Source organism: Eutrema salsugineum, unplaced genomic scaffold, assembly GCF_000478725.1.
Source record: "Eutrema salsugineum unplaced genomic scaffold, Eutsalg1_0 scaffold_20, whole genome shotgun sequence".
Taxonomy (NCBI): domain Eukaryota; kingdom Viridiplantae; phylum Streptophyta; class Magnoliopsida; order Brassicales; family Brassicaceae; genus Eutrema; species Eutrema salsugineum.
In genome coordinates, this window is record NW_006256828.1 from 974095 (window position 1) to 996496 (window position 22402).

Here is a 22402-nt window from a genome sequence, read left to right on the forward strand (position 1 = left end):
TGCAGTTTTTGCCTTAGTGTAGAAATGGTCCAAAAACGCTGATCTGCACTCTTCCCATGTAGTCAATGACCCAGGTGGTAATGACTTCAGCCAGCGCAAAGCTTTGTCCGCAAGTGAGAATGGAAAAAGCTTGCACTTCAAGAAATCGGCTGGTATCCCATATGATCCAGTCGTGCTGCAAATCTCCTCAAAATTCTCGATGTGGTCCATCGGAATCTCAGCAGGAAGCCCATGAAAGAGGTGCTGCTTCACCAATGAGATCAGCTGAGGTTTGATCTCAAAGTCTTGCCTCTGAATGGTTGGAGGAGCAATCGCAGCCCTGTTGTGATAGTAAGCATGCGGACTGTCCTTGTCTCCAATAGCAGGTTGTGGCTGCTCCCTGTCTTGCTGCGCCTTTTGCAGCTGCTCCAATTGCTGTCGAAGCTGTTGAACCTCGACAGCCATGTTGCCATTGTTGCCTTGATCGCCCATGTTGGCTTGAATAGGCCTTTGACGTCTGTTTTCTCGCTCGACTCTTGCTAGATCGGTGTTCGACAAAGAAACAAGATCGGTGCAGTTGCTCCTTGTGGATATGTTTGACATACACCTGAAACACACGCAAACAAGAGAACAAGAGAGAAAAATTAGTAAAGCCTTAGTCTGAATTTCAAACCAAAAATCAAAGGTAACGAATTGGTCCCCGGCAACGGCGCCAAAATTTGGTTCTCACTAGATATGCTCCTAGTTTCTACTGCAATAGAACAGTGATGTAGTTGTAATATAAAGGATTCGAAATCCAGAGGACCAGTGTTACTCTATGAATTTGTGAGGATTGAATTAAAGCTAAGACGAAAGATGGTTTGTTTTGAAAACTAAAAAGTAACAGAATGGCAAACAACGATTTAAATTCAAATTAAAACAAGCACTAGACCAAAGCAATTCGCAGGAATTTCAGAGATAAGAACCAGATGACTATTCAGGGCACAAGTGTAATGCAAGTCTCGAACTCAAACAGAAAAGCTTATCGATCCACTGTCGTGATCTCGATAACTTTGTCTAACAACCTAAATCCTAAACTGTCGTTTGAACCTAGAAAATTGCAGACAAGCATTAGCTAGCAGATTTGATCTGTTCACAATTTGCCTTAACTTCAACTGTCGTTGGCTAAGGACAAATCGCTCACCAATGTTTATTCTAGCAACCTATTACACTTTTGATGAATAGATTGACCTAAAATCGCAGATTGAGTGATCAATTCAACCTAAGCATTAAGTCTAACAATGGTGAAGACAATAGATATCAAGCCCTATTTGCATCTAATCCTCTAACTCATGAAATCCTTTGAACGCTTTAATCTAGCTAAGAGATCTACTCAGACATGGAGAAAAGAAACACAGAAACAGATGGAAAGGAATTCATGAATTAAAATCGCAGAAGAGATAATAGGGTTCAGAATTCTTCTCAAAGTGTAGCAGATTTCTTCTCCCAAAAGCTTACAAGTAAAAACTCTATGGTTCAGGAAATTGTAAAAAGAAAGCGTAGAAAGTCTGTAGAAAAACGTGATTCTAAAACACAGGCGGCTGTGGGCTTTTTATTCTCTTTCTCCTCCCAAAATTAGGTAAAAGTCGATTTCCTTATTTTTTTCCCGTCTGGAGCAGGTGCTCTACGAAGGGTCCAAACCGGGAGCAGGTGCTCCGGGGATGATTTCTCCAAAAACGTGTGAAATAGCTCCTTATTGCTCAAATTCATCTCTTTTTGCTCCAATGCCTCCTAAACACTCCAATCCTTTGATAAGGCCTCTAAGTCACCTGAAACTTCCTGAAAAGACTCCAAAAACTCCTAAAACAATTAGTAAACACAAGTTAGAATGAGTCAAAATCTCCACTCATCAACTTCTTCCTGAAGTCTACTTTAATTTTCTGGTCAAACATCGAAGGAATATTTTTTATAGTAGACTTTCCACTGAAGTCTACTATGGACAATCAATTGCAAAAATAACCTATTTGATCATGTAAATTTCTATTGAAACTAGTAGACTTCACTAGTAAACTGTCAGAGAAGTCTACTCATACCAGAAGTCTATGCTAGAAATCTACTCGGTTAGTCAATGACCTGATCAAATGCAAAACTAACCTTTTATGCCTGAAGTTTACAAGTGAAGTCTAATTACGAAAAAGTCAATGTTTTGGTCAATTGCAAAAATAACATGCTTTTTTAAGTAGACTTCTTTCGCCTACTTCCACAGGAAAAAGTAGAATTCTCCTCCAGTCTACGTTTGAAGTCTGTATTAGAAGTCTACTTATTGTATTTATTTTAAAAACATTTTTTTTGGCACATTTATTAAGTATATTTTCAATTTTTTGGTTTTGAAATGCTTGTTAGCAAGTGATTGAACTACTCAATGATTTTCATTTCATTTAAGTTGATATTTATTGCGGAATCAGATTTTTTGATTTTTAAGCTAGTTATCAAAGTAGACTTCTCCAGCAGTCTACAGATGAAGTCTAATTGGGAAGCTACTTTTGTATTTATTATAAAAACGCTTTTCAAAAATATTTATAATGTTTTTCTTATTTTTAGGTTTGGACATGCGTGTTAGCAAGTGGTTGAACTACTCAATGATTTTCATTTGATTTAAGTCGATATTTATTCTGGAATTGATTGATTTATAAGCTAGTTAGCTTATAAAAGTAGACTTTTCCTGCAGTCTATGAAGTCTTCAAAGTTCAAACGAAGTCTTCTATGTAAAATTTTTTGATATTTTTGTTTGCTATAATGTGCTTTGTAATTACGTTTGCTAATGAGATTTTTTCTTACAAAACTACCTATGAGTTTAATATGTTTATGTGTTATAATTATGGTTCAATTTTTCTTGTTCTATTAGTCTTACAAAAAATTTCAAACCCTACCATCTATTACAAAAAATATTGTATTTCATAATTGTTGAAATCTATGAAAATTAAGATGGTTGTATTCATTTGAAAAAAAAAATTGTCAAATGAAAATCTGATTTTGAATTGTTTGAGTTCTTTTTTGAATTTTTTCTACCCCTTTTCACTTATGTTTGATCGGTTTGAATTGTGACTGAATTTTTAGTATATTGTAATTTGATTCAAAGGTTCCTTTGGAATCATTAAATTTCTGGCACATTGATATCTTCTGCTTAATGACTATAACAAGAAAAACAAGACATCTGTATAAAATAGTATATCACCATTACACTTAAACTATATACAAATCGAGTTCAAGATCATTATAACTGATGACCATAACTAAGATGACATAAACCTCACAAAATGAAAAAAAAGTGAGGCACAAGTTCTCCTTTTCTATAATCACAAAATGAAAAAAAAAAGAGTGATTAGGAAATAGCATTTCAAATTTACATTACATAAATCTCGCAAAATTTTCCAAACCAAAAACAGAACTGATTAGCAGATCATTAATTTCATGAAACAAACAACCAATTATAATGACATCAATCCGAACTCTTTACTGGTTGTAACTTTCCAAACCAAAAAACAGAACTGATTAGCAGATCATTAGTTCTTTGAGGAAAAAAATCAAAGAACTGATCTTTCTCCTTCCCCTGAATTGTGATAAATAGAATAATAATAGTTTCCTGATTGAGTTTAAAACTGACCTAAAAATGATCTAAAAACTAGGTTTTTATTTTTGCTAAAATTGACCTAAAAAGTAGATTCAATCCTACTATTATATTTAAGAATCTAAACGCATCAGCTTGTAAATAACATGCACAAACTTAAAATTATGATTAGTAATTATAACAATCACAATAAAAATAAATATATATATATATATTCATTGTAGACTACATTATTTATGTTATATATATATATATTCATTGTAGACTAGATTATCTATGTAAAATATATAGATATCCATATATATATATATATACATTAGTACAAAGTTTATAGAATGTATCCTGATTGTTAATGATGAAATCAAAGAAAATACCAAAATATATTTAAAATTATTACACATAATAAAATCAATTATCACATTAAAAAAATTCATAAATTTTGAATGCAGATAGAAAAATATTATTGTAAATAAATTATAAAAAATGAGCTTCAATTTTAACTTTTAAGTCAAAACAAAAAACAAAATAGTTATATTTTAGTTTATTTTTTCTTACTTATATACATAAATTTATATAATTATTAATTTATATATTTGTTGGGACCATATAATTACATAAGACTTTCAAAAAAAATATTATTCATATTATCTTATTGAATTTGAAAATTTTTAAATTAGCCTGCTTTATAATCAGATAAATTTATTATTTTATGATAATTATTAATTTATAGAGGTTTGACAATATATATATATGATAACTAAAAGTTTTGATAGTGATGGTTGCTTTTAGTACTGGCTGCAGAGATTAGAACAGTCTTCTCGTCATTTTTAAAACTGGACCGATGAACGAACCGGAAAAACTCTTGAGCATAAACTATAAACTTAGAAACAGGAGGAAAATGGCTTGGATCTCCTGGGAAAAGCTTAAACAGCCTAAGAGAGACGGTGGTTTAGGCTTTAGGGACATCAAAAGTTTCAATGAAGCCTTACTGGCCAAGCTGAGCTGGCGAATACTCAAAAATCCTTCATGTCTACTAGCCCGAGTTCTTAAAGGCAAATACTGCCCCCAGGAACCCTTCCTCATGGTCACGCGATCACCTTCTGCATCTCACGGTTGGCATAGCATTCTAATAGGCTGTGATCTACTCGTCAAACATCTCGGTAAAGCAATAGGAAATGGAAAACAAATCAGCTTGTGGATGGACCCATGGCTCTCTTTCAAAAAGCCAACGGCACCTGTAGGACCAGCGCCTCTAGAATCCAAAGATCTTACCGTCTCACATCTCATATCTGAGGACGAAGGTACCTGGAATATCCCCACTATCGAGAAACTCCTCCCGGAATACAAACACCAGATCCTCAGCATCAAACTCTGCTCCTCACATCTTGACGACAAAGACATCTGGCTCCCCAACCCCTCGGGCGAATACTCGACTAAGTCTGGATATCACGCAGCCCTATCTACATATAAACAGACAGAATCAGATCAAGCACCAGATGATACCTTTAATTGGAATGCGGAAGTTTGGAATGGGCAATTCTCCCCAAAGATAAGGATGTTCCTCTGGAAAATCCTCCGAGGAGCACTTCCCCTAGGCGAGAATTTTGAAAAGAGAGGAATGGGAGCCACTGCAATGTGTCCCAGATGTGGAGAATTGGAGACAGCACACCACTTGTTTCTCCATTACCCCTTTGCTGCAAGTATATGGGAGATTGCTCCCTTCACATCAACCTTTGATCCATCTTCATTCCCGGACTTCAAATCGGGCTTCCTCAATGGCAAGAAGCAGATCTGCCTCCCACCCTCTGGTGCTGGGCCAGGCCCTCTATTCCCATGGATCTGCTGGCAAATCTGGATCTCCAGGAACCTCCTCCTTTTCGAAAAGCGCTTTTCAGATTCAACTAGCTTTATTTCCGATTTCTGATTTGATAACCAAATTCAAATTCTCGGTTCGAGTTATTAATAAAATATGAAAATTAAAAAAACAATTCAACCGTTCGATCAAACCCAAAATACAAATCAAACCTGAGACGGATCCATGATAAGGTTGTGTGGAGTCAATGAATGTCTGAAATAGTAATATATTACCATTGATGATAAAAATGTGGAAAATAGGTAGAGGGCCTGACTGGTTTAAACGCAGCAGTTGCGGTTGCAAGTGCGAGTGCAGAAGTGTGCAGAAGCAGGCGATTGTGGTTTGGAGCATTATTAAGTAGTTTGTACAACTGGTTAAATTTTTTAAGGTGGATCTGTTTACGGAATATTTTTGACTGGCAAACCAGCGAATGTTTAAACATAAAATTACTAAAATAAACATCAAAAATAATGACAAAAAAACTATATTCTTATACTTAATATCAAAATCACTAGTTCAAAATAATTAATAAAAAATAAAAATAAACATTATATAATTATTTTAAAAATTAATAAATTTTATAATAACACATTCTATTTCAATTGTTGGGAATATTACTCAAAATTGTGTCTAGTAATATAAAGATTAGTAGAGTTAAGATTTTATAATTGTTTTTAACGTGATTTTTTATTATTTTTTTTTCTATCATGATTTTATTTTATTTTAATTTTTTTATTCAACCGCTACCGCCTGCAACTGCAAACGCTGGCGCAATATAAAATGGTACGGAGCGGTTTGCAGTGATTTGTATGATTGTTATAAAACATTACTAACCGCTACCAACCACAAACACATTATTTACAGATGATAACGGGTGAACCAATCAACACCATAATCTCGGTTCTTCAATTTGAATTAACAAAACAGAACCGTATAAAACAAACCGATGTCACTCCTCAACGGGTCAACTTCTAGAAGTTGGAATTGGCCGCACGTCTCATGCGTTTACAATTCTAACAACCAATAAGCTATAGAAGTTACTTTTAAATAATTTTTTTTCAGTTTAGTAATGTCGTGGAAGTCACCTACATGGCTAAATGGCTAAATATTATTTTATTACCATTTACTTTAAGTTATCTTAATATTCCTATCTTTGATTCTTTATATACGACATGTTATATTTATCCTTCAAAAGTCCAACTAATCAAAACATGGACAAAAACGAAGAAACCGAATACCCCGTCCACATTAACTACAACGAAAATGACTCATCAGTCTCTCCCTTCATCAGCCACCTCATACCGGCTATAAGACGAAAAGTGACCAGTTCATTTTACGGGTTCACACTTTTATTGGTGATTTTCTCTAGGGACTACGCATATTCCGTGTCATGCCTAGAGAAACTCGTGAAGGCTCTCGAATCATCGCGCAGTGATGAGAACAGTTACGTGGTGGTTCCGGTGTTCTATGGCGTAAGTCGATTAGCTGTGAAACAACAATTGGCGACGTTCAGTGATGCCTTCACAGAGCACCGAAGGTCATATCCTGCGGATCAGGTGACTAAATGGCGACGTGCGCTAAAGGAAGCCGCGGAATTCCTAGGCCATGAGTATAATGATGAATCAAGGTATGCGATACAACAACTTCACTAAAATTTATTTGTGTCTTAATGTGACGTTCAAACCAAACATAATAAGATGCCACTTGACGTTCACTATATGTACCATCAGTGGCGGAGGCAGAAAAATTATTGGCGGAAGCAGAAAAATTATTGACATGGGTCACAATATAAAAAATTATCTAAATTTTAATGAAAAAAAAATTGACCATTGATAAACATCTCAAAGGTATACTCTACGCTCATTCATATTTTGAAATTGTTTTATTACAGTTTCATTTGTGATAGTTTCAAGCACCTATATTTTAATTAAAAAAATTAGAAAATCGTTTAAGACTCATCACAAATGCTAATACACGAAGTCGTCTTCACAATTTTTACTGCAGAAAAACACTTTTTCACGGTTGCGGTCGCAACAAAAAGAATATAAAAATATATTAATCTTAATATAATATTTAAAAATTTGTGTGCTATTATCACAAACATCGATGATTGGTGTCTATATTTTAAATTACTTAAAATAAATAGTCAAGCAACTTAACTACCTCTTAAGGGATTTCCAAAAATAAAAGGGGAATTGAAGTTTCATTTGAATTAGTTGAAATTTATAGTTTGTTGATCAATATGCAGCTACCCTTTTTAGAAAACAAAAACTAATGTGAAGCTTCTTTTCTAAATATGTATAAGTTTTAGAATGAGTCCACAACTTATAAATTAATATTTTAAGATGATTTCTTATTAATAGTGCAACTTCCATTTCTAAATTATACTACTTTATCAATATGAGATAATTTATAATCCAACAATTCAATTTTTTTCTTGATTTCACCTGGGTCAGCTGACCCACCTCCATAGGTGCTGCCTCCGCCACTGTGTACCATTTTATAAGGTTACTATCAGAAAAAAAGAAAAAAAAGTAGCCATTTTCATTTAAGAACAGTAGTATGATGTGTTTTTTCAGTTTATTTTTAAATTAGAATACTTCATAAAACCCATTGCAACCAGGGACAGTCTCAACTAAACTGATGAATCATTCAACTTTGTTTCTAACCTAGTTTTTGATTGATCACATACATAATTTTCTATTGGAAAATTTGGAAATATTTAGGATTTGTTTCTAAAACTTTTAATAAATTAAATATATTTATTGTTTTAGAGAGAAAAGGTTAAATAAACGTTAACTTTCCTTGGTGTTAAATAGGTACAACTGAAAAGTTGATATATAACAAAAAATTATTAATCGATGTATTTTTCTGGAACTTGAAAACGTTTGTGTATTGAAGTGGTAACAGAATTTCAGTCTGTGTATTTTTATGTAATTTTTTAAACTATTTAAAACTTTATATTACTTTTTGCTATTTTTTTTCATTTACAATTTTTTATTGGTAATTTTAGATTCAGTTTTGAAAACCTTAAAAAAAAAAAGAAAAATACAAAACTTTATATGCTAAATTAATATTCGATAAATTAATAAAGTTTTCTGTTTTCAAAATTTAGTTTGATGACCAAATAATACTTCAATAAAATTAATAGCTATATAAATTAAAAATAATATTATAATGTTATATCTATTCTATTAAAACAGAAATATTTTTGTGTTCAAACATGATTTCTTTCATTTTAGGTTATTTTGTTTGTGAATAACTATTATTCTTAATCCCAAACAAGTTCATTTAATATAATCTCAATAAAAATTGTATTTTAATTTATATTTAAAAATAATTCCGAAATTTCAAATTTTAATTTAGATTAATTTTGATTTCAATAAATTTAGATTAGATTAGTTATTAAAAATCACAAAATTAGTTGTTATTATATATATATATATATAAATATATCTTTACAAAATAAGATATTAGTTTTGATTTAATTTTAATATTCAAATTTAAATAATATTCTCATTGATAAACTATGTTATTGTAATATAAACGGGTAGGTTAAAATTATGTTTTATAATCATGATTTTTTTTCAGATTAATAAAATGGACGTGTTAGATTTATGTTTTTATAATTATAGTTATATTTAATGCTTGAAATAAATTTTAAATAATAAATTAAATCTAAACATAAAAATAAACTTTTGTCAGTAATTTAAAAAATTATATCTATAAAAAACATAAATTACATTACAAATTTTGAATTAAAAAAATGATTCCCTATGTAGGGGTAAAATCTAGTAATAGGTTTAACTGTCTTTAGAAGGTACACATCACATCCATTATCAATTTCATAATCATTAATATCTGAGTATTTTACTTATAATTAAAAAAAAGAGATTTCAATAATTATAACTATGAAAATTCATATGTTAAAAAAATTATATATACGAAATTATTCATTTAAAATATGCAAGAAAATTATCGCATATCTATTTCCATTTAGCGAATATAACTACTTATTACAGTATAACTTCTATAAATTAATACTCGATAAATTAATACCTCGATAAATTAATACATTTTTGAAGTTCTAAATTAGTTTTTCGGGCTGATTTTTATATTGATAAATTAATAATTCGATAAATTAATAGAATATTGTAGCTCCAAAGTTATTAATTTATGGAGGTTTAACTGTAGTTTTTTTACAGTGAAGAATCCGAATTTCTGGAAAAGATCGTTGAATATGTGTTTGAGATACTCTATCCTACAAAAGAGATTGGGATCTACAGCCGCCAAATGGAAATAGAAGACTTACTATGCAAGCAAGCATGGGGCCTTCGCACCCTAGGTATCTTCGGTGAGCCTCACATTGGCAAGACAGTACTGGCTAGAGCGGTCTTTGGCCGAATGTTTGGAGGCTATGATGCTACTATCTTTGTCAAAGATTTCCACACCGAATTTACTGAGATGAGACTTGAGCCTTTGCCTAGTGATTTCTTGTGTGGGACTCCGATGGAAAAGTTTGACCTAAACGATTCTGATTCCGTGCCATGCCATCGCCAAAAGAGGGTTCTTGTTGTTCTAGATGATGTGCGAATTGCTCAAGATGCAAAGTCTTTTCTTGGAGCGGTTGATCAGTTTGGTCCAGGGAGCTTGATCATCATAACCTCAAGAGATAAAACAGTTCTTGAGGAGTGCCAGATGAATGAAATTTATGAGCTTAAAGGTCTAAATGATGAAGACGCTCTGAAGCTTTTCACAAGGTGTGCCTTTGGGAATGGAGTGATAGAGCAGAATCTTCTGGATCTTTCAATGAGAGTGATTAAATGTTCTGATGGGAACCCATCTTCTCTCATTTCACATGCCCAGGAGCTAAAGGGTAAGACTATGATCGAAATGGAGTCAATGTTGCTCAAGATATGTCATGATGTCCAAGACCGTCTCAAACTATTTGAAGGGCCCCCAGTACACATCGTCGATGCATGTGTTGACACTATGAAGAACACATCTTTTTGCTTGATCTCCTATGAAAATGACTATGAGCATGGCGTTTTGGTATGTCACATTCTGATACATTTATATGTTACAGGATTTTGCGAATGTCCTATACTCACAGAGCAGTTGGCTTTCTTTTTAATTCTTGTTTTGATGTGTTTTCAGGACACTAGATATCTATCTGAGAAGCTCCATCACAGTCACGTCTCTGAGTCTGTACCAAGTGCTCTAAGGGATTCCCACTTAGATCATGATCCTGCAGTGCAAACCTTGTCCCTAAACCCATTTTTTATATACCAAGAATTTGCTTGTCAATTTCAGAAACTTAAATTTTGGCGATGGGGACGATATTATAAGGTAAGGGAAACCACAAGAACTCAAAGAATATAGGAAAAAAAAACCATTTGCATTGATAATCTAAAACGAGACTTAATTTATAGCACAAAACAATCATAAAACGACATTAAATCTGAAACGGAGGGAGTATAATTTCACACATTAATTTTACATAGATATTTTGCATTATTGAAGTTACATGGATTCATCTTTCCATTGTTGTTTTTTTTTCTGTGTCAGAGCTTCTCGATGTTAAGGAGAATCAAGCTTGGACAATTAGTGACATTGGTTGAAGTTGAAGAAATTTCGGAAGCACGTCAACTTGAGCATATTGATCTTCAAGATTGCACAAGCCTGGAGAGCATACTAGTCACTGATAAGCTAGAACGTCTCCAAGTTCTTAATCTTTCTGGTTGCAATGGGATCAAACGTTTTCCAAATATTGTACGAACCATTAGAGAATTGAATCTTGAAGGGACAGGTATAAGAGAAATAAGATCTGAAACAACACAGTTCTCTCAACTGGTAAAACAACAAAGTACCCCTACAAATTTGGAATTAACACAAAGAGGTTCTGAGTTTCCATGATTTTGAACTATAACTTGATTTCTAAAACCAATGTGATTTCCAAAACTCTAGTTAGAAAGTTAACATGAAAGAGAAAAATATTAAAATGTTTCTCTATTTTGAAAGTTTCTAAATAACAATGTGTGAAAAAAAAATGTAAAAAGAAATTTAAGACCATGTATCTGTGATTGTGATGTTGTAATTCTTTATGTATATTTATGAACCTGTTTTTCTTTTTTTTTCACAACAAGAAACACCCGTTTTGCGACTTCCATTCAACCAAACGATTTGACCTTGGTAATTGCATGAATCTTGTGTCACTGCCAGAGCTCACTGCATCGCTCTCCATCCTGACACCAAATTATTTCTTGAGAGTCTATATGGCTCACCACAAATGGCTCTCCAATTTATTAACTTGCTTCAAAATGAATCACCAAGCGACAGAACTCATTCTACATTCAGACTGTGCATATGCTATCTTACCAGGTGGAGAACTTCCTGCATATTACACTCATCGAGATGATAAAAATTTCCTAACCGTCATTTTAAAGCTTGCATCGTGGTTGACTCAAGAGTATGGTGGCCATCGTGATTCGCCTAAGCACCATATCGATTCCGTATACCTCCTGAATAATATGAACCATCAAATGAACCTTGACTCCTTGTTTCTCACAAAGAACTGGTAAGATCTTCACCAATCTGAAGAGCTTCTGGCTGACGAAGCCACACCACATTTCAGGTTAAATAAAATGCAGTAAACAATGTTTCTCCATAAGGTTCAAGTATCTTTTGGCGACAATCCAAAGCAGGGGAAAAAGAACAGATTACACTCAAGAACAGGTTCCTCCAGTAACAGCATAGATAAAACCTTTGAACCCTAAATTAAATGCAGAAAATTTCTGTTACACAGAGAAAGTCAAACTCAAATGCTCTCCACCGTAATCAACCTACTGAGAGATCATCCTTACCTGATACAACGGCTTGTGGGCTGAAAGGTGACTGTCAAAATCAGAGATTAAAAGACAACGGCAGGGGTCAACATAATGAAAGGGGTTGGTTATTAGTGTGCGAGAGAAGTGTGGAAAGTATTTTCTTAATTCAACCATGTTAAAGTCTTACAGAGAGCTTAATTAATATTAGAGTCACACTCGATGGATAACTAAACACTAACCAGAAAAGAGCAACATAAGGTCCAAGGAACAGGCTCAAATGAACAGTTTCTATAGGGCGTAGATAAAAAAAATACCTTTATACTCTGTAACTTGACACTAAAGACTCTTAAAATCAGGTAAGCTCTGATCTAATCTTTAACGACCCTTTTTGCACTTGAGTTCCTGTTTACTATGAAGATCCAAAGGGTTCAGCAAAGGATTTGCTTCACCAATGTCATCATTTTCCCTCTCTGGTGACACACCATACAGATAATTTTGTTTCTCCTCTGAAACTGCCAGGCCTTTTGAGTTGAATCACATCTCTACTCATGCTGGATTTTTTTTCATCAAGAGTTGGAGTTTTGTCTAAGAATGTGCTTCACCTGGAACAGATTCATCTCTCCCTTTAAGATTCTCAACAATGTGCTTAACCACTGAATTTACCTTTTCTTCTTGGAGTTACACTTGCATCACAGTTTTAATGACGCTGGATATTATCATTCCTTATTGTTTTTTGCTTCTTCTTTGGCCGTCCGTCATCAACCCCATTTGAAGTTTCATGAAAACTCAATTGGGCAAGCATATCATACTTGGCTTCATGAGAACTGCTTTTGCTTTTATCCTTTGCATAAACCAAACCCAAACCGCACTTCAACACCTTGAATTTTCCTTTTTCACTTGTACCGCCTGTCACAGTAAATTCAAGGGAGGCTTCAGTAGAACTGCATTCATCAGAGTTCTCGTCTTCAGGACATTTTATAGTATATGGGCAACTGGTGTAGCCAATAAAGACATGGTCTGACATAATCTTATCTTCTCCGCCTCCCTGTCTGGTCCAACTTCCTACTGGGCATGTAAATGGGACCCAAGACTCGTCTTCGACTTTTACTTTAAAGGTGCATGTCACTGACAAGCGGCTGATTTGATCTTTGCAGTCAAGAAATGAGACTACAGCACAAAGAGCTATTCCAGCAAGCCTCTTGTCATGCCAATGTGGGAGGAGTTTTACTTTTAGCTCGGATCCAACTGTTTCATGGCAAAACCACGAAGGCACATCACATCCAGGAAAGCAAGTGCTGAACAAAGCCTCTGAAACAAGACCCTGCAAAGTTACAATAAAGGAAAATCATAAAACTGCAGAGTTTCTTTGAAAATGAATAATTTGAGCGAAGGGATACATAGAGCGACAAAGAGATAGATACAGGTATAGAGACAGACCCCACTGTAGTGTTTACGAGCATACGACAGCAGCTGGCATTTCCTTTGAGCATACGAGGCGATTTCCTCCTTTGCATCTTGCTCCAGGTTCTCACAGTTGGTGAAGATGAAACTGGAATGGTTCTGCTCAGTTGGCATGATACGGGCCAGAGGCTTCGAAACCGTCTTCAGCAAACTACAACCATGTGCATCTAAGCACTGAAGATTTGGTGGAAACTCTGGAACAGATGTAAGACTTTTACAATACTTCAAATCCAGCCATTTTAGTAGAGAAAGTTGTCTGATGCCAGCAGGAAGGCAGCTGATCTTATCATTTCTGCTTAAGCACAAATACTGTAGTGAGGGTATTTGTGGCATCACTGCTATGGCTGTCCCGTCCAAAAGTAGAATGTTTAAAGAGTTCATGTTGATGATTTCTGGGAAATCCTTGAGATTCAAACAATCAGAGAATATCAGTTCTTGAAGAGCTTTCAGTTCACCAACCCGGTCTGGGATCTTCTCCAGCATTCTGCAGTTTTTCATATTCAGTACAACAAGTCTCTGGAGGCTCCCCATGTTGGTAGGAAGCTGACTTATTGCTGTACCATCTAAGTATAGAGCTTCTATATTTTCTGAAATCAATGGAAATTCCTTAAACTTTGAGCAGCCGCTGAGAGTAAGCGTTTTCAGAGAAATTAAATTCATCTCTGGAAGAGATTCAAAACTTGTGCACCCTTTCAGATTCAGGAAAGCAAGCCTTTCCATATTTTTCATACCACATGGCAACGTTTTCAGTGTCGTGCAGCCTTCAAGGTTCAATCTTTGAAGATTTTCAGCCTTTGATAAGCCTGACAAGCTAAACAGCTTACTTGAGTGATTGAGATCGACCCACTTTAAGGATGATGTATCCTGTGACAAAAATAAAATAAAAAAATAAATAAATAACGTTTTACCACCAGTAAAAAACACAGGTATCCAGACTAATTTAACCATTCACAAAGGCTATCAACAGATTATTCAGAGACACACCTTGTCGTCCTCCCAAAGATGTTCAATCTCGCTGTAGGGCAGCTTAAGGTCGACAAGATTAATCGGGTTGAAATCATTCGGAAGCTCCTTCAATGGGGATTTCAGCCAGTGGAGGCATCGAACCTCTTTCAATGGTAGCTTAAGTCCATCAGGAATGTTGATCTTATTTTTGGTTTTACATTCGTGAGGACAATGAGAATTGTAAAACTTGAGATACCGGAGATTACGCATATTGATGAAGTGGTCGCAGTCTAAGCTCGTTTCCTCTTTCACTTCAGACAAGTCTAGGAAGATACCTCTGACAGTGGCAGCTTTCTAACGACCAAAACCAACAATGACAAACACGAAATTAGCAAAGAGAAAAACAAAAAACGCAAGCCTCAAACAATAAAGTTTAGAGGAACTTATGGTCTCACCATTTTATTTTGCAGTACATTAATTACGCCTCCCTTGATTATGTCTTGATGGAGCCACAGCCTCCGTTGTCCGGTACAATCTTGAGTGGATGGTTTAGGATCAAGTTCCCTAGAAAAAGTATACAGTAGATCATGCATCTCCACTCGGCCGTCACAAGTATTAATGAAGAATTTATCCGCAAGAGCTTTTACTGCACTTGTTGCTTCAGCAGATATGGGGTCCGGTGAAGCCAGTAAACTTTCTACATAATCCTTTTCCTGGGATCTGAAACAGGCTATGTCGAGAAATGCATCTTTCTGCTCTGAACTCAGTTCATCATAACTCGCTTGGAAGACATGGAAGACATGACTTCCAACAATAGGGCATGGGGTCTGTGCGAGTTTCTTGAGTTTTGAATTCCAATGATTCATATCCTTCTTGTTAAGCTCTACACCCAACATTTTGAGAGCTAGTGGATGGCCTCTGGCGTAATGTACAACTTCTTCTGACAGCTTCATGTAGTCTTTCTTGGGAGGATCACCTCCAAAGGCATGGTAGTGAAAGAGTTGTAAGCTGTCTCTGTGGTCCAATTTCTGGACCACGTAAGTATCGTGAACCAGACCACTTATTAAGGACGTGTCACTTGTTGCAATGACAATCCTGCTTCCTTCACTAATCCAGTCACGTCTCCCGAGAAGAGCATCTATCTGTTCCCTTTTACTAACATCATCAAGAATGACAAGAACTTTACGTTTAAGCAGTTGATCCTTGTACTTCTCGAACGGGTCCTCAACACTGGGATCTTCCAACGGCAGTAACTCTTCCACAAGCAATGAGGACAAGGAACTAATACAGGTGCCCTTTGTTTTGCGGATATCATCGACTAGCGCGTGCCTTGTAAACTTACGCTGCCATTTCTTAAAAAGCTCTTTCATGAGTGTGGTTTTGCCAATTCCCGGCATCCCAACAACTCCAATGATACGAGTACCCTTGTGCTTGTCACAATCCAACATCTCTTTCAGTTCCTCCAGGCGTTGTTTGATACCAAACGTCTTATGCTTTACGCCTCCTGAGAAAGTCCCAGCATTGCTACTTTCTGAAGGATCAACAGAGACATTTTGGCTAGCTATACATGAAATGTTGAGCAGGACTGTCTTAACCGCCTTCACAATTTCATTGACTGCTTGGCCCTCGTCGCTGAATTACATTAGTGAGGAGAATAACTATTAAAGTCATGAAGTTCTTCAAAGTCCCATGAGAAAGAATTGCTAAATAGAGATTGCTAAATATGAGTGAGGAGAATAACTAGTTAACTACAATCTCTCAATTCAATTGGTCTAGCTTTTTTTTTCTTAATTTAAAAAAGGAACCTTTGGAATTACATTAGTGAGGAGAATAACTATTAAAGTCATGAAGTTCTTCAAAGTCCCATGAGAAAGAATTGCTAAATAAGAGATTGCTAAATATGAGTGAGGAGAATAAAACTAGTTAACTACAATCTCTCAATTCAATTGGTCTAGCTTTTTTTTTTCTTAATTTAAAAAAGGAACCTTTGAAAAAAAAAGGGAAAAAGTCTTAACCTTTTTTCGTCCACAGTGATCCCGAAGAGATTAGGAATCGACTTCAAGACTTCCTCCCACTTCTTCTTCTTCTCATCACCCTTCACCAGAATCCATAACTTATCACCGAAATCTCCCTTCAAATATCTCACGGTAGATGGCTCCACCTTATAGAAAATGGGAATCACCACCAGATTGCCTTGTTCCATGCAATCATTCATCTTCTCCACCTCTTTCAAGCACCAGTTTGACTCGGTGTAGCTCTCAGAGAAGATAGCCAGAGCGATCCTCGACCCCTCTATCCTCTTTAAAAGGGAATCTAAAGGTTTGCCTCGGTCTTCGAATTCGTCCATAAAGACATTGATCTTATTCCTTTTAAAGGCACGGACGAGATGGCTGACGAATCCAAGGCGTAAATCCTTTCCCCGGAAATTGATGAACACTTGATGTTGCGGATGAGGTACCGTGGAAGAAGAGGGAGCCGCCATGGTTTATTTTTTCCGACGAGCAAGCTTGGAAGTTGACCGTCAAGTGAGACTAAACACAAAGACGAAAAACAAGTCGACGAAGTGGGCAAAAAAGAAAAAAGATTTATTTAGGAGGAGACTTTTTAGCTTTTACCTCTCCAAGTCTTCATTTTTTGTCTTTTATAATAATGGAGATCCCAAAGCCAGCTCTGCCCGAACCCACAAATGACCATGAAAGCTTTTTTCTTTTCCATTTTTTTTTTTTCCTTTTTGCCATGAATGGCCATGAAACTTCTCGAAATGAATCTTATTTTATAATAATAAAAGTTGAAGTTAAATCCATATAAAGGTATTTACATAAAATTTAAAAGGATAATTTTATTGGTTCACATCAGTAATCAAAATTAAGGAAAGTTTACAAATTTTAATATTATTACTGAATAAAAAAATTAAAAAATTGACAAATTCTAATATTATTACTGAATAAAGAAATTATGTATAATTTTTTTATTGGTTCAGCTCAACATTGAAAATTTTAAAGTTTCCAAATTCTATTATTATTTTTAAATTATTAAAGATAAAAAATTATATACAAACTTTAATTTAATAATAAAAATTAAAATAAATAATATTAGAAAAGGAAATTTTAAATTTAAATTAGATGTATACACACATATTTAGAGACTTTTACATTATGAGTTTCACTAAAATATGAGTCATTACAACGTAAAAGAACCAACTTGACTAATCTATATGTTTAACTATAATGAAAAAACTAGATTTTAACCTCGTGCGTCCGCACGAGAAAGTTTTATTTTTTATTTCTAATATAAGTTGCATTTATCTTTTTTGTTTATAATATCTTACATGTTTTGACAAACTAACCCGTATAAGACTATAATTATAATTGTATAACCCTATAAATATTTACTAATATGAAATATTTGGACCAAATGATTATGAAAAAATATAATAAAATATTTATTTATTATTTGTGCTATTAAAAAAATGTGTATATATATATATATAAACTAGCTATTCTGTTAGTTTAATTGTCTCAAATCATCTTAATATCTTACAAGTTTTAATAAATTAACTCATGGACCTTAAATATATATATATATAACTCTAATCAGCTCGATCATATTATTGTATAATATAAATAATTATTAATCTCAAATATTTAATATTTTAGACCAATTAATTATGATAAAATACGATAAAATATTTATTTACTATGCATTTTATAAAAATATTATTTAAATTTAAAATTTTAAATTAAATCTCTCCTGTATTTAAGAAATTTTAAAGTATTAAAATTATTATCTAAGTTTTTGTAATAAAATTTATTGATATATTTTTTTGAATTTTTTGAATTTAAATTAAATTGAATGCAAATTTTTGTAACTAAATTTAATTAAATTTTTAATAATTTGAAATTTAAATTAAAGACGACCTAGATTTTAGGAAATCTAAAAATATCTAAATTAATAATTAATTTTCGGAAATTAAATATAAAAATAAAATAAAATATTATAAAAAAAAAACTTTAGGAGTGTTTGGATGCAAGCACTAAATGTGCTTCTGTTTTAATAGAATAGATATATACACAAAACCATTACAAGCCGCTTTAATATTGAAAAAGAGACTGTAAAATATTCAAAGCTTAGCCACCGATTTTGAGAAGAATGATAAATTTCAAGCAATCCGAGAAACATATCAAGTGATTGATACTCGACATTTTGAAAAACGAAGCACTGAAAATAGAGAAAGAGGTTCCATCATTAAGACGAAGGAGACTGATGTATTCGATGAATATTTTTGAAATAACATAGCATCAGATGGGGTTTTAGCAACCTAACTTTAACCACAAAGGTAACAATTAGCTGATCAAGCAGCATCCGAATACATTCGGTAAGCCTCAAAACAAGGAGGAGAGACCAAAATCATGACACTTTTGAAAAACAAAGCACTGAAAATAGAGAAAGAAGTTTTGTTAACAAAAAAATAATTTATAGAAAAATAAAAATTGAAGCTATATGCCTCTAAGGACTAAGGACATCTACATAAGATATAAATGTCAATTTTATTAGTGTGCATCAATAACTAAAATTAAAAAGTTTCTAAATTATAAAATTACACTAATACAAAACAATATAGAAAATTTGTTAATTAAAAATTATTTTATTATTATTAACATTTAATGCTATATTATTTTCAAGACATCCACATCAATATTTAAATTTTTCATTTTATTCGTATATATCAAAATTTTAAATTATAAAAAGTTCTCCAATTTTAATATTATGGTTAAGAAAATAAATTAAAAATAAAAAATTCTATTAACAAAAAAAGCCAACATGATATTATGATCTCCATTATCACTGTTTAAATTACAAAATTAAATTTATTATCTATAAAAAAATATATGCTATTTATACAAGTTTAAGTTACTTGATTTCAAAGCTTTTCACGTAGAATTTTAAATTACTAATAATTATGATTTATATTCATCTAAATTTTTTTCATGTATGCAAAACATATTTCCACATAATCTCATGTAATATATTATGCTAAAATGATCGAAAAAATTATATTTTGTATATTCGACTTGGAATTGCAATATATTAATGTAGAAGTTCTTAGTTTTGAGTTGTTCAATTTATTATTTTTTTTTAATAATTTTTATGTATTAAATTGTACTGGCTTTGCCTTCTTAATTATAATTAGAAGAAATAAAATTAATATAATAAAACTGATATAATCATACGAAAATCATTAAAATAAAGAAATATGATATATTTATTAAAAACAGATATAACAAGAATAAAAGTGAACATGATGAAAAAAATTTATTTTTATTATAACAGATGACGTATAACCATTGAAAAATTATTCAAACGTTTACACAACCAACTGACAAAAATATACTTAATTCACAATTTTTTATGATTTTATTAATTTTACATTCAAGTATTATTTTACTTTCAAATTTAAAGTTGATATTAATCTCAAATCAAACATTTTATTTATTAAATTATTTTTTAAATTAATTTAATATTTTTAAATTAATTTAACAAAATAAATATTTGTATCGGTTAACAAGAGAACAAATATTAAATATTAAATTTTATTGTTTTTAAAGAACACATATATATGCTATGAATGGTAACTAAAGCACTGCGGATTTCAAAGCAATTTTTAGAAAAACGCAGATGTTTTACCAATCAAAGATTTCTCTAATACAAAAGCGTTTTTTTTAAAACAATAATAACATAACGCTTTTTTATCTAATGAGTAAAATCAAGTACAGCACTCATAAATCCGAACGCAATCGTTGTCCAGCGGTTTTCATTAAAAACCGCACTTGACTACTAATTTTTTTAAATAATATATTTTTTAATTATTAAACATATATGCTATACTATAGTTTTTTATCATATGATATATTGATTACAAATCGAAAGATTATATATTTTTCTTCAAAATAAAACACAAGAATAAAAAGTAATTATTGACAAAAAGAATAATTATTAGTAATGAAATATTCAAGTATTAATTATGATTATGTTTTGAGCAACTTGATTAAACAAAATAAAATTTTTAAAATGTTTATTTTAAAAATAAATTTGATATTTAAGATTTATAGACAATAAAAATGTTTCTTCATTAACATTAAACAGATAATTAAATTTCTATATATACTAATTATTATTATATTTACAATATTCAAACATTTTATTATGGACCGTAAACTGTTTTTCACCAATCAAACATTATTTTGTACCGTTTATTTAGGATAAACCGCACTTGTTCCGCAAATTAATTTTTCCGCTCGTACCGTAGTTGAACCGTACTACACTCTTAAACCGTTTCTTCCGCACAACCAAAAATGCTGTCACCATTCAGAACCATAATTAGAATAAAAGTGAAAATGATGAAAAAATAATTATCTTTATGATTGAAAGAAGTGAATGTATAATATTTTATCATCAAGTCAATACTATGTTTAAAAATAGCATTTGATTAATTTGTAAAAATATAAGTTGGTTTGGGTATATTAACTTATAAGTGTTTAACCAGTATATAGATTTTGAAATAAGACATATTGTATATAGATTTAAAACAAAACCGTAAAAAATCTCAAAATTTATATAAAAATTATTAGATTAATACCATAATATATTTAATATATTAAAACACTAATATATAAAATTTATATCTTAATAAATATAATTAAGAGTTGTTTACACAAAATGACACTTGTTGAGTTATTAATTACAGAATATGACACTTTCAAATTTGATGGCACTTTTTTTAAGTTTACATACGTGAAATCCCATTTTGGTCCCTCCTTCCATTATATTGAGTTCAGATCCGGTTCAATTTAAATTGGTTAACCGATATACACTTTTTCATGACATCATGATTATTTAATGTATTTTAGATAGTTTTGTGTGAATAATGCAATTTGGATAAATTCTTGTGGATAAATCGTTTTGGATACATGGTTATCCATCCATTTGGACACAAAGAATCCAACGCTTATAATAATTAAATTAGTTCAAGTTTAGACATTTTATGGTTATGGCTGGTAATTAATTTAGAAAAATCAAGGCAACTCTGTTTTTTTTGTTCCTTATATATTTAGCAAACGATAGTTTTATGATAGATTTATCCACGTGGACAAAACCCAATGAATAGGACGCGATCATATCAATATAGTCCAATCTATGTGGTCATAGACCATCCGTATTTAATAGAAAGAAAATTCTTTATGGTTTGATGTTTCTAGTTGTTGATTTTGCGGTAACAATGAACTGATTGTACACAGAATGCATCCACATTAAAATTTATCACCTTTAGTACACATGAACAAGTCCAAAACTGAAAATAGTGATCTTTGATAGTAAATAACCATCGCAGGTGGAAAAAAAAATCAAATTTCGCCGGTGCTTGCTTAGTGACTTTTCGATATTAGTTCATATTATCTGCACAAAAGCATTTGTAGTACACATGAACACGTGAATATATCGGTATATAGATTTTGAAATAAGACATATTGTATATAGATTTAAAACAAAACCGTAAAAAATCTCAAAATTTATATAAAAATTATTAGATTAATACCATAATATATTTAATATATTAAAACACTAATATATAAAATTTATATCTTAATAAATATAATTTTTATTAATAAAATACCCACATGTAAAAAATCTAGTCATATTAGAAAGGGTTATATAAAAGACGAGGAACAAGTC

General features: G+C 32.2%; 2 protein-coding genes across 2 annotated transcripts; one reads left to right on the top strand and one right to left on the bottom strand.

The window, feature by feature from the left end:
* Nucleotides 1-6652: 6652 nt before the first annotated feature.
* LOC18016300 (protein DA1-related 4) lies at nt 6653-12022 on the top strand. Its single transcript, XM_024155344.1, has 5 exons — nt 6653-7068; nt 9647-10493; nt 10599-10790; nt 11010-11250; nt 11823-12022. Exons 1-5 carry the CDS (start codon nt 6653-6655, stop codon nt 12020-12022), a joined length of 1896 nt encoding a protein of 631 aa, XP_024011112.1.
* A 645-nt stretch (nt 12023-12667) lies between these two features.
* LOC18016301 (disease resistance protein RPS4) lies at nt 12668-17250 on the bottom strand. The gene is made up of 5 exons (XM_006398121.2): nt 16690-17250; nt 15130-16306; nt 14714-15028; nt 13706-14593; nt 12668-13589 (listed from the first exon to the last, which is right to left on the bottom strand). Exons 1-5 carry the CDS (start codon nt 17154-17156, stop codon nt 12966-12968), a joined length of 3471 nt encoding a protein of 1156 aa, XP_006398184.1. The 5' UTR covers nt 17157-17250; the 3' UTR covers nt 12668-12965.
* Between the last annotated feature and the right edge of the window lie 5152 nt (nt 17251-22402).